The following is a 13,562-nucleotide window of genomic DNA, read 5'->3' as shown; positions in this document are numbered from 1 at the left end:
AGAACTCTTAGAATTGATTCTCTTGACAGCCCTGCTGTCTGTCCCACAGCAGTGTTAGCCTCAGTCATCCTGCCATACATCACATCCCTAGTGCTCGTTCATCTTACAACTAGAGGTTTGTATCTTGTGACCACCGTCCTCCAGTTCCCCCTCCCCCTCCCCCACCTCTGGGAACCACAAGTCTGATCTCTTTTACTATGAGTTTGGTGTTTTGTTTGTTTAGATTCCACATTTCAATGAGGTCGTGTAGTGTTTGGCTTTCCCTATTTCACTTAGCCTAATACCTTCAAAGTCCATCCATCTTGTTGCAAATGGTAGGATTTTTTTTCATTTTTATGGCTGAATAATATTCCATTGTGTGTGTGTGTGTGTGTGTGTGTATAACACAACTTCTTTGTCCATTCCATCCGTGGATACTTAGGTTGTTTCCATGTCTTGGCTCTTGTAAATAATGCTGCCATGAACATGGCACCCCCAGTTTTTAAACCTTCCTGATCTCAACTTGGAATTAACTTAGTTGAAAATGATCTTGAAGGCAAGATGCTTCTGAGATAATCTGTAATGAGCAGAGCTTAAATGGAGTAGAGATAAACCAGTAGAAGTACCTGGAAATTCAGTCCGTGTCAGTCAGCCCACTGCCTGAGGGGAATGGCTTGATTACAACCACTGAAGGCCCCGGACGTGTGACCCATGTGGCTCGCCCTCTGAGCGGCTGCGTGGAGCCTGCACCAGTCCTCTGGGGGTGCTCCCAGTAGATTGCATCTCAGTCTTCCTTGTCATCATCACATGGCTGCTTTGAATTCATAGTCTTCACTGAATTTCGGAAAAGATCTATTTTTGTAACAAAATCAAATAAGGAGCTTTGGTTTCACCCCACATATAGTCAGAGTCCTTGGTTTGACCCATCATCACCTCCAAGTCATTCAGAGTAGTTACTCTCCTATGTCATTTTATAAATATTCTTTTAGAAATGATCTACAGCTGCTGAGTCAGGAGTTACATGAACTCTGTCATGCAGTTGATCTTCAGTGTTTCTTCCGTGGTGTAGTTTCCTTACAGTCTGCTCAGGCTCTTCAGAGCGAGCTGCTAGCGTTCGAAAGCACCACGCCACGTGGCGAGGTGCTTCGGAACCGGACTCCGATCAAGCTCTTCCCCCTCAGTATCCTCATGTGTGTGTATTCGGGGGTGGGGTGTCAGGAGGATAATGCATGCTCGTGTGTGTGTGTGTGTGTGTGTGTGTGTGTGTGTGTGTGTGTGTGATTTCCATTTTATATATTGCTGCCTACTTACCAAAAGTAACTGACACTCATTGCCAAAAAAAAAAAAAAAAAAGGTGAAGAGAAAAACTCACCAGTTCTGACAGTTACCATTAACATTGTCGTTTCTTTCTAGACAGTTAATTTTCCTCTTTACGTGATGGCACTTGTGCTATGCATGATGCCTTTTAATAACTGCCCAGTATCCTCTCACATGATTGCACTGAATCATTTAAACATTCTCTTCTTGTTAGACACAGATTTTTCCCCTAACTTCTTGCTGTTATAAATAATATTGTGATGAACATCCACCAGAAAACACTTACTTTAGGCCTTTCCTGATTATTTCCTTGGGACAGATTCCTAGAATTACTGGCTTAATGGAATATACACTGTGCAGAGGCACGGGAGGGGGACCTCCAGTTTTGCCAGTGGCCCCACACGGTCCACAGCTTTCCTCCCTGAAGCTCCCAGTGACTGAAATTTGACCTCTTTTACCTTGTTGCGCCCCCGATTGGCTCTGTCCTGGCGGCAGCTTCCCGGTTGTGTTCACGCAGAGAGGCCGAAGAGTTGGAGGATCAATCACTGCACTGCTCATCGATCACTAATCCCCTGGAATATCGGAGGAGTTCCATAAGGCCTGACCAGGTCCCTCACAAACTCCCCGTTTGTTGCGTAAAGCAGTAAGATGACTCCTCTGTTGGAGTCTCCTCTGCCCGGCCTCCCGCGCAAGAAGGCTTGTCCCTCTCGCGTCCTCAGCATCGTATCCTGATGGCTGTTCTCAGGAGTCTCTCAAATCTCGCCTCGCCTGCCCACCTCCATCCACGCCGCCCCCACCTAGCCCACGTCACATCCCCGTGAACGGTATCCTCAACTTCCTTCCCCATCTAGTCCTCCAGCTTGCCCTTGGCCAGAGCTCTCTTCTTACCATTAAAGGGGCTGAGGCGCCTCCCCTCCTCCACAGGAAGGAATCTCAGTACGTCCGTCCGCTGCTACTGAAGGCCCTGTACCATCTGACCCCAGCTTCACCTCCACACACACACACACACACACCCTCACTCACTCTATACAGCCTGACACTCTCACTGCCCTTCCGACCTGGCAAGCTTTTGGACACACTGTCTTCTGCTTGGAATGCCCTCCCCCCAGCTTCTTTGTTCTTTGTCTTCTGCTCCTCCCTCAAAGTGAACCTCGAACACCAAGTCCTGAGTGATGCCTTCCCCGGTTTTCTGCGGCAGTTAGTTGCTTGGCCCTCCATGTTAAATTCACAGGGGCAGGGGTTGCTGTGTTGTTCTGTGGAGAGGGGTCCGGTCCCCAGGCCTGTTCCACCACATCTCTGCAGTCGTCTGGGTCAGGGTTGTGGTCATGCCTTCTTTCCCACTGATGGGAAGAGTTTGTAGAATCAACGAATGAATGTCTTTATAATGTTTAACATATCATGGTTATTCTTAATGTCAGTGTAATTTTTCACAGATGATTTTCGCCTCATAAATAAGAGTAGCATTAATTAATTAAATTTCTTAAAATGTGTCTGCCTAGATCCTGAGAAAATACAAACCGGTGCTTGGCCTTGACTCGAACCCCTTTTTATGAAGTCTCCATCCTTCCTTAGTTCATGCTTAGAGTTCGTTCCCTCTTGTCTGAGAGGACTGGCAGAGACGCCTTTGGGAGGAAAAGCACAGCAGAAAGTGCTGGATGAGATGGGCAAGGAGTTTAACCTTCTCTCTTCTAAGGTCCTTGCGCAGTAATCCATTATTCAAATTTTATGCCATCATAGGAGCTGTTACAAGGTTTATGTAAAATATAATCAGTGATATTGCTTTATGAAGAGATGCTTCCTTTCATAAAGAAGTCTCTGCATAATAGACTCTAGATTTGATGGCAAATCTAATGTCCTCAATGAAAAGTTGGCTGGAGGTCAGAGTATTACTTGAATTGGGTTCATTAAATGATTCCACTGAGCCATTTGACATGTGCATTTGAGGTATCTTAATGAAGTTGCCTCCCCTGAGGATTCCAGGCTAGGCAGAAACTTCTGTCATGGGTTTGGTTCGAAAGCCTCCAGTTAAGTTTTTAAGCTGAACCATCAGTGTTCCGGAAGCCTTTCTGTGGAACATTGAGAAAGACAACAAAGTATGTTTTTTCATAGACAATGAGAAAGCATTTCTGTTCATAACTAGAACTTCTGTGATTACTCAGTATCCCTCGTTCAACTCAGGCAGCAGTACTGAGAGAAACTGTGAAGGAATGTTGAGAAACAGACTGCATTCTAATCCTTGACCTGCGTATAGAACTCTGCAGGGACCGAGACACAGCTAAGGAAATAACATTTTAGGGTGATAGGACATTCTCAGAGTCATTCATAAGGTGCATATGCTTGAGTAATTGGTAAGAAGAGAACATGGACACCAAAAACAGATGAAAACATTTCCGTGAGCCTCCTCTGGAAGAGCTCAGCGGGCAGCTGTGAGCTGGGTCTCCACAGACAGCAGCTTCTAGCCACCTTGGAGCAGGTGGCTGCAGGTCGGGGTTGCTCAGGGAGCATGGCACCTGATGCCCACGTTTCTCCTCACTGCCACAGGCATCCCAGGCTCCATCCTCCGTGTCTGGGCAATAAACACTGCCTCCATTAGGAATGAAAGAACCCTGAGCCCCTAATATCACTCTTTCCTACGGAACTTTCCTTCCAGATTCCTTTATAATTTTTTAATGATCAGTGACCAGTGGTCCGTAGATGTGCCTTTAGAATCTCAACATAAAATTTCCCTGGGTTAGTAGGAGTCATCCAGTTATTGGCCTGTCCAGGGACAAGGAAGTGCTCACCCGTTTCCCTGTTGGTCTATCCCATCTCTGCTGGGCACTGGGGCCACACTTTGAGCCACCGTTTTTGAGCTCTGGGGAGAAGGACTGGCTGTAAAATATGACCACTCATAAGTAAGTTCGGGTAAACCAGGAGGCAGCATTGAGTACAAAAGAAAGGAACTTTCTAGAAAAAAGTTGGGGGAGGGAGGAAATGAGGATGGCAAGAGAGACTGGAGAAGAAAGGAGAGCAAAGGGTTTTAAGCTATAAATTCTTATACATAAAAATAACTCCTAAAATATATTGTTATCAGGGCACCTGGGTGGCTCTGTTGATTAAGAGTCCAACTCTTGGTTTCAGCCCAGGTCATGATCTCTCGATGTGAGATCAAGCCCCGCTCCACGTCAGGCTCCGCGCTCTGCATAAAATCTGCTTCACAGTCTCTCTCACCCTCCCCTCCTCCCCCCAGTCGTCTCTCAGTGTCTCTAAAGTAAATAAATAAAATCTTAAAAAAATAAATATATGTATGTATTATTGTCAAAAATCGTAGTTTGCTGGGAAAATGGATTGAACTGAAATGAGGTTGTTCCTAAAGTAGAAATGCCTTTGTTGACGAGAGGGAAATGCATCCAGCATCGCTGAAGAATGAAGGTAGTGGTTGTGTCGGTGCTGATGCCCCCTCTGATGCCCCCCCCCCCCGCCGCTTCCCATGACGTGCCACGGTCATTCCTTACTACTCCCTGAATTATTTACAAAAAGGTGAACTGAAAGTAGGAATTTCACGAAACATCTCCGTAAATATACTCAGCTGGACTTTTTATCTCCTTCCACGTAAAGCCTCTGAACGTGTCTCTACCTCTTTGTTTTTTTCGTGTAGGGTGCTCACCAGCCACCCAATGTGAGTGACTTTGCATTTTTTGCAGTGATCCAGTGACACTTGCCCACGGGCCCCATTCCCACCCAGCTGGAACGGTCACTGCCCCGTGTTAGTGTGCACGGCCCTTGGTCAGGTTCACGCCACAAGATGAGAGCCCTCAGCCTTCTCCTGAGCCGGGGAAAAGAGCGGTTGGGAACGGGGGACGCACACGTTTCGCCAAATTCTGGAAATCCTGAAACGCGTTGTGTCTGTGCAGTGCCGCTGCCCTTTCCGTCGCAGGGGTCACGAGATAATGTGCTTGGTCCCATCACGCGACTCCAGCCTGTGCTGTTCTTTCCCTAGAAGACACGATTCCGAAGAAGGCGGTGTGCCACTTCAGCGGCAAGGCCTACGCCGACGAGGAGCGCTGGGACATTGACAGCTGCACGCACTGCTACTGCCTGCAGGGCCAGACCCTCTGCTCCACCGTCAGCTGCCCCCCTCTGCCCTGCGTCGAGCCCATCAACATGGAAGGAAGCTGCTGCCCGATGTGTCCAGGTACCTCAGCGGGGCTCCCGGGCTGCGGCGCCAAGCGCGCGTGACCCTGGAGCGGACTCGGATCCTGCACCGCTGCCTCGCGGGGCCCAAGCAGTGCGTGGGCCCAGCCCAGGTTCCCCGTGCAGGGATGGGGTGGGGGGGTTGAGAGGCTGACGTCAGGGCGAGTGCCTGATTGTGGTTCCCCGCCAGCATGGCTCTGGTTCTTCCGATTTGCGTTCTCTAAAGACCGTGGCGGCCGGGGTCAGTGCGGGCTAACTAGCCCGTGACAACGGCCCAAGATCGGACACGGTAGGGAATTGCTTCGCTGCCGTCACGAGGTGACTATACATCAGAACCCAAGTGGAGGAGCTGCGTCAAGACTGCAGCTCTGTTCAGCCTTGTTCAGTCCATCAAGCCCAGCAGCACCCAGGCTGGCCCGGGCGGCCCGCTCCCAAGCCCACTGACGTCTCTTCCCACGGAGACCCCAGCCGGCAGCCGTGGAAACCCATGCCCGCGCCTCTCCCCCCATCCACCCTTCTGTCCGCTCCAAGTCTCCAACCTCGGCCCCCCACCGCTGCCGGATCCCCCCCAGGCTTCTCCTTCCTTCCATGTCTATATCTCGTGCCCTAGTCATCTGCCCCTCGTCCCAGAAACGCAGGGCCTGAGCCCCCGGCCGCACAGCCTGCGGGCAGCGTTCCAGACCCCAGCCCTCCACACGCACACCCCGCCGGCAGTCCGGGCCGCCGAGAGCGTGCGCTCTGTGAGTGAGTCAGGAGCCTTCCCATCTTCCCCTTGGTTTTTGTGTTTCCTTGCTGTGTTACGTTGGAGAATCTCGTTCTGTGCGTTGCGGGAAGCAAGGAGTCCTGGCAGCTGGGCATCTGTACCGTGCGGTTGTACATGGGACAGGAGTTGCGTTGTCTGCACTCATTCGCCTTTTGTTTAGGTGTTGTACAGACTCGCCTGAGTCGAGCACTTCTGGAAATGTCCATTTCTCCCCTGTAAAGGCTGGGGTGTTCGCCGCCTCGGGAGGCTGAGCTCTTCTCAGGGCCTTCACTTGGGTGCTCTTCCTGCTCTGTCTGCTGGGCCTCGTGTAAGGTGCTGGTGGGGAGTCAGGTTCACTGTGCTGCTTTGTCACTCTGTCTGCACCCGGCAGAAGACGGAATCCTTGACGGTCACGCACAGAGGAACGAGGAAGAACGTGGGTCTCTCCTGGGAGCTGGTTTGTCTGCTCCACGCCACCTGTCTCACGAGTTCCATACCCAGTAAGATGCTTCTGGGGTACAAACAGTGAAAGCGACCTTTTGTATCCAGCGGAGATTCACTTAGGGCCCTCTGTGCTCGGCACTGGGGAGACGGCAGAGAATTCAACAAAGCACCAGTCCACACGGAGCTCCAAGTTCATGGGGAGGGACAGACAGCAAACAAGTAAACGAGTAAGAGACAGCACCCAGGGTGAGGCTGAGGGCTACGGCACAAAGTGTAGCCAGTCGGGGGGCAAAGGAGAAGGGACGGGTGGGTTTGTTTGAGCTGGAACACCTCACTTTGAACCAGGGACGTTTAGGAGACCCAGGAGAATGGAGGACTCCTGCGGAAGAGGCAGACCCCTCTGGGTAGAGACAGGGCAGAGCCTTGGGGGGGACACGCTCTGCGTGTTCAGACACAGCCGGGAGGCCTGTTGGCTGGGCCCCTTGAGCGGGAGGGTCAGGCAAGCAGAGAGGCCACCGGGAGCTGACACCTGTGGTCTCTCGGTGGTGGCAGGATTTTACTGAGTAGGAGAGAAACTTCGGAGGGTCTTAAGCAAAGGAGGGACGCTGTTTACGTCCCCTTTCACGGGAGTCTGCGGTGCTGGGTTGAGCACAGACCGTGGGATGTGGAAGGCCAGTGCAGAAACAGACCAGAGGCTTTCCCAGTGACGCAGGTGAGAGCTGGTCGCGGCCGCGCTGGGGCGGTGGCTCTGCAGGCGGGAGAAGCGGTCGGGCTCGGGTTCTGTTGTGAAGGGAGAATCAGGAGGATTTGAATAGATGTGAGGAGAGAAGAAAGAGAAGCCATGGATGGTTCTCATGGGTTTGGACTGCAGTACAGATTTACAGCTATGGGGTGAAGTCACTTTGGTTTGAGGCGGTCTTACTGTGACGTCTCCACTGTCCATCTAAGTGGAGAGAGTGAACAGACAGCAAATACGCAGCCCGGACGGAGTTCAGGAGCGACTGGAAATGGATCTGTACGGTAGAAAGCTATCAGCCATAAGTGGTTTTTAAGCCTTGGCATTGAGTGATGAGATCCCCTAGGGAGTGAGCGGGATGGAGAAGGGCCACCAGGACGGAGCCCAGAGACCCTCCAACTTCGGGAGAGCGGGCAGGGGAGGGGGGCCTGGCAGAGGAGACAGAGAAGGAAGCACAGCGACGCGGGAGGAGCCCGAGAGCTATGACTCAGAAGCCAGGGGGACCTGGGGCGGGGGTGGGGGTGCCATTAAGTCCTCACAGGAGACGTGGAAACTAACCGTTGTCGTTTAGCCTTGTTCTAATCACCCTGCCCAGAGCCATTTGGGCACGTGGTGGAGGCTGTCTAAGGAGAGTGGTTTCAAAAGAGAAGGGGATGGTGGCTTGGAGACGGTGGTTATCAGCCCTATTACACGGTTCACGAGTGAGACTGTCGTCAGGGGGAGTGACCTTGCAGCTTCCCCCGGATTCGGGCTAGACCTTGCAGGACGGGGAAATGAAGAGTGTAGATGCCATCCTTTGTATGGGTGGGGAGGCTCGTTTTTGAGCAGGTGAAGGACATGGTCACATAGGTGCTTTGGGAGGATTAACAGGTGATGGGCAGGAGGGATTTAAAGCAGGGGGAGACCAGAGACCGGGACAGCCGTAACTCACATTGCAGAGGTCCCAGGTTTGTGACAACAAGGCCCCAAATCCAGGTGACAGTGCTGGGAATTGAGGTAAAGAAGCACTGTCCTTGGTTTGTGAGTTTAAGAAAGGAGAGGGTGAATATATAGCATCCTTGTTCATTATGAAAGATTTCTCTGGTGACTTCTCAGTTAGGATTTACTATCAGATTGAAATTTAATTTCTGTAGCCTCCTTTCTGCATCTGATGTACTATTGATGAATCATTTCTCCATCTTCTCAGAAAACTTTGCAGTCAGTTGAGCTTTGCCACCTTACATGTGATTGTGTCCTTCCAGGAAGGTGGAGTCCCGTCCTGTTCTCTCACTGGCTCACTGTGCGATCTTAGTCCGGGCTCTTCACTGAGGCGCCCGGCTTCCATTTCTCATCGAGATAGCTCCTGCTAGCTCGCGTTGCCCTCTGCATGTATCGACTGCCGTCCTGGCCAGCCTCAGCCTTTACAAAGCACTTTCCCCTTCTGCTGTCTTAGGATAGGACAAAACCCGTGAGCTGGTTAGTACCTGTCCCGTTTTACAGAAGAAACCGAGGCTCGGGGAAGTTAAGTGGATTCTCCGAGGTCACAAAGCTAGTTGGCAGACCTGGGAGTTCTGGTCCTAAGCTGACTACAGGTTCCATTTCCAAAAAAATGGTGCCTCAGCTTGTGAGCCCCAAGCATCCTGCCCCCGTATTCCAGGAAAGGACATTTTAAGGAAGGTGGCTCTTACAACTGGCCAGGTACCTCTGACAGTAAAATCTGTCCCCAGTAAGGGGTCTCGGGTTCCTCTGAAGTTCAGAACATATTTGACCACAGGAGTAATTCTTCATTGTGATCATGTGCCCGTGATCCACGTGGCCTGGTCAGATGTGGTTTTGTGTCTGCAATGCCAGCAGCTGTCAAGGGCTATGACAGCAAATGCCAGAAGGGCTGTACGTGAGAGTTGGGGTTGGACGCAGGCCTTGGCCGTGGAAGCCCTGGGTCTAGGCATGGAGATACAGTAGCTCCCACACTTCTTTTGTTTATCCAAGTAGTTTTTTGCCGAAAGACGTACCTTTTTGGCAAAACTGCTCAGAGACAGGGTCCCTTGTAAGTTCACATTAAAGGGAATGACCCTCTCACCTTGGGCACCAGGGCTCCAAACTAGGGCTGAGTATTTTGTGATGACGAAGGAGGTGTAGGTCTACTTTGACCCAAGCCGTACTGAGCTTAGTGGGCAGGCCCAGGGCAGGCCGCGAGCTGCTCAGCAGTGAGAGGCCCACGAGGGCAGGGCTGGTCTTGCTCCTGGCTGCCTCCCCAGAACGTGGGCCAGGGAAGCGCCCAGGAAGTGTTTGTGGACAGGGGCGATATCGTTCATCACCTGGGAGGCCTCCTCCCCGGCCAGGGCACACCCTTCTCCCTTCCCGTCTGTGGCCCAGCAGAGCCTTCCTAAGCACCTGCGGGAGGAGGACGCCCGGGTCCGGGCTGCTGCGGGGGGGTTCCCCTTGCAGTTTACGCATGTGCAGGTAGGAGGCGCCAAGATTTCAAGCCTGCTTCTCTGCTGCTCTCACCCAGAGAAACCCTGAGGTGCAGCGGAACGCTCCCAGCTCTGGGGACCTCCGTGGGGGCTCTGGCTGCTTAGCCGTCGACACTCCCAGGTCTGGTGGACTAGAGCTCACTTTGGCCTTTTCTGCTGAGCTCCCTGACACCAGTCGGGAGGTTGGCCTCTGTTTGCTATGTGCTGGACCCGTGGGAGAGGCGCTCAGAGCTGCTGTGGCATGGAGAGATGTCACCTAAATGTCAAGGTCACTTTTCTTTCCAGACTCTTGCGGGAAATTCCTATCACGTAATCAGGGTTCCTCAGTGGGTGAACTAAACACCATGCCCTGCACACCCATCCCAGAGTCTGCACATTTTATAAGCGCTTCAAGTGATTCAGATAGGACAGAAAAGTTAGAGAGTCGTTGGTTGCAGTCCGGCCCCTGCTTCTATAAATAATACTGTCAGGAAATTCTCTTTTTAATTCTAGAGTTTTCAGGTATCCTTTTGAAACTCTAAGTGTCTAGACCTTGCCACGTCTGAGCAGCCAAACCCAAGCACTCGAAAATTCCCATGTAACTTTTGACTCCCCAAACACTTAACTACTAACAGCCTACTGCTGACCAGGAGCCTTACCGATATCATGAAGAGCCAGTTAACACATCCTTTGTATGTTATACGTGTCGTATACTCTATTCTTAAAACAGAGTAAGCTAGAGAAAAGAGAATAAGAAAACCATACGGAAAGTACAGTTATGGTACTGTACTGATAAAGTCCACTTACAAGTAGACCCACGCAGTTCTGACCCGTGTTGTTCGAGAGTCCGCTGTATTTAAGTAAGAAAGCAGAAGACTCGGAGACAAAGGCCAAAATAACTTTATTCTTGGGGCACCAGAAGACCCACCGGTCGTGGCATCCCAGAACTGGATTTGAGTCCCAGCTCTGCCAGTTCCTGGATGCGTCATCTTGGACAATTCACTTAACCTCTCCGACTTTCTTCCCTGGCAGGTACTCCGTTAACACACAGCAGAAGCAGAGCAGATGCTCTCTGCTCTGTCATTTCCCCTTCTCTCTACTTCATCTTCTGGTTTACTTCTTGAAAGGCAGGTAACTACGGGATAGACAGCAGTCACTGTGAGCAGAAGATGATTAGTGGGCTCTTAATTTCTTTAACTTGTACTTTATATATTTAATCTGGACGCAGTTGGGCTACTGGTGAATATTTAGTATTACCAATGTTGAGTAACCTTATAAAAATGAGTTTAATAATATGGCAGGATCTGGCCAAAAGGAGCTATATGGTTGATGCAAACTTTTGTGTCACCTTTTGAAAATCGGGGTTCTCAAGAATTATTTCTTTAAAATGTTGTTAGCCAGATGACGAAAGGATATATAAATATATTTGTTAGGAGTCAAAGAAAACTCTGAACTTTTTAAACTGGTCCCTTTTAGAACTTAGCTTTAAAAAGAAAACCCTGATATTTGGGATAAAGAACATTGTTCTTCTTAGATGGTCCTGTTTCGTGTCATAGAATCTTACAGATCAGGGTACCTACACGATCCAGGTAGATAATGGAGCTCACTTTACTGAAGACCATCTTCTAGTCCACCTGGTCCCAGTGGTAACGAAGCAGACATTTCCTACTTGAGCCAGGCCACACCTCGTGAGGTCTGCCTACAGTCTGTCCCACGTAGGGGAAGTGACTGGAGGGGAATTGGGTAAGAAACGCACAGAGAGCGAAAGATGCTTTTACTTTTTCACTTCCTGTGGCGTATTTTATATAAATCATTAAACATTCGTGGATTGAAGAGAAACCGTTATTAAGGTGTATAGTATTTAGCTGATGGAAAATAAAAGAAATCCTTCCATTTTAGCCAGTCCCTATCAGCTTGCAGAAAACTACTGGGCCAACACCGTTTGACAGGAAAAAGCAGAGCTTCTGACCCTGGTGGAGGAGAAAACTTTCTCTCCCTTTTTTACATGGTTATAAGACCTGTTTCCCGTGCTTGCAAAGGTAGTGACTCTCTAGACGTAAGGATATAAATGCAGAAACGGGATCTTTCGTGCCCCACGACGTATTGTCCTGAGTTGAACGCACCATCCATTTGGATTGAGGAAACAAAAGTCAACAGTAAGTAGCTCCTCCATCATCTCTTAATGAAAAATGTCCCTTTCTTTTAGAAATGTATGTCCCAGAACCAACCAATGTACCCATTGAGAAAACGAATCACCGTGGAGAGAATGACCTGGAGGTTCCCTTGTGGCCTACGCCCGGTGAAAATGACATTCTCCATCTCCCCAGAGGTAAGCGCCGAAGTCGACTGAGATCTCTGTAATCTTACATATGGTCGGTCTACCTTTTTTTTTATTTGCTTTAGCTTCCTTGGTATCTTTTTAAATGGCAGGCCCAAGTCAGTTCAGATAACGACTCCAGGGAAGGCCTGGTTGGCTGTAACATATTTAACCCAGAATGATAAAGTAAGTCTGCAGGTAACTGGATAAAATGCCTCCTTCTGGCCCCACATGCTCAGAGACGTAGTGATGATGGAAAGAAAGATGTTCCTTGTCCTAAGAGCCTGCTATCTGGAATTTCTAAGCCAGCTCTCATATTTGTACATATGTAAACAGAGTCATAATAAATTATTCAGTCCCTGTGGATTCTGGACTAAGCATTTGTACATTAGGTTACCCTCTGCTTTCAGATTGTTTTTATTCCATTAGAGTTCAATTTATTACATGTGCTGATTTTTCCACTCATCAGGTTTATTCTGTGTTTCTTCCTCTCCCACCCCACCCCCCACCGCAGCTCTGTCCTTTTTCAGTTGTGTATAACAGGCACATTATTTGTCTCTCAGTGGTTAAGTGATAAAGCAAGGCAGGTTCCTGTCAATATTGCCCTCTCTTTAAAAGTGGACCTCTTGGGGCACCTGGGTGGCTCAGTCGTTGGGCGTCTGCCTCTGGCTCAGGGCGTGAGCCCGGCTATGGAATCGAGCCCCGCATCAGGCTCCTGTGCTGGGAGCCTGCTTCTTCCTCTCCCACTCCCCCTGCTTGTGTTCCCTCTCTCGCTGGCTGTCTCTCTCTCTCTCTGTCAAATAAATAAATAAAATCTTTAAAAAACATAAAAAATAAAAATAATAAGTGGACTTCTTGATCAAGAGTATAAGCCTGCTCTTAGCCATGACTCAACACTGCCTCCTGTCTACTCCAGGGAGAGTCTCAGAATCACTGCTATGCAATTTTTATATCTTTTGGGGAGAAGCAGTGTTCATTGCTTGAGAGATTAATGGTCTGTTGTTACTCTGGATATACTGAAGGTTATGCTTCTTTAAATCAAGCCAGATAACCAGAGTGCCTAATTCCTGGACCCAGTGTTTTGGCTACTTGTATAACTGCTGTGACTGAATTGTGCTTTATCATTGCATTTACATTCATTCAGTCAGTCAATATCCGTGCCTCCTCTGTGCCACACGCTGTTCTAGATGCTCGGCTTGGGTCACAAGAACAGCCTATTTACTGCAATGTATTGAGGACCTGTGCGTTACTTAGTATCTCTGTTACAAAGTCCCTGAGGAGGTATTTCCTCATGTGTCAGCAGCAGGAAAATTTATACTTCTCCTAAGCAAGATTATTTTTTAACCTTGAAGACATTGTAATCTTGTTGATGACACTTGTTACCATTTTTGCTTTGGCTGCTAGGAACCCCAAAGCTCAATT

General features: G+C 49.5%; 1 protein-coding gene across 6 annotated transcripts in view; it reads left to right on the top strand.

Annotated features, from left to right (window-relative positions):
• CRIM1 (cysteine rich transmembrane BMP regulator 1) overlaps positions 1-13,562 on the top strand; it is a 185,859-nt gene that overhangs the window by 167,230 nt on the left and 5,067 nt on the right. For 5 of the 6 annotated variants that reach the window (XM_087863736.1, XM_045809087.2, XM_045809085.2 and 2 more), the window contains 2 exons: positions 5,276-5,470; positions 12,030-12,152. In XM_087863736.1, coding sequence (XP_087719862.1) covers positions 5,276-5,470; positions 12,030-12,152 — 318 coding nt within the window. The remainder of the gene's footprint in view (positions 1-5,275; positions 5,471-12,029; positions 12,153-13,562) is intronic. The other variant, XM_045809084.2, reaches the window with a different exon arrangement.

The sequence above is a fragment of the Ursus americanus genome, chromosome 7 (genome assembly GCF_024610735.1).
Source record: "Ursus americanus isolate L20-20 chromosome 7, mUrsAme1.1.p, whole genome shotgun sequence".
Lineage (NCBI taxonomy): Eukaryota > Metazoa > Chordata > Mammalia > Carnivora > Ursidae > Ursus > Ursus americanus.
The sequence above is the reverse complement of the archived record's forward strand: the minus strand, read 5'-3'. Positions and strand labels throughout refer to the sequence as shown.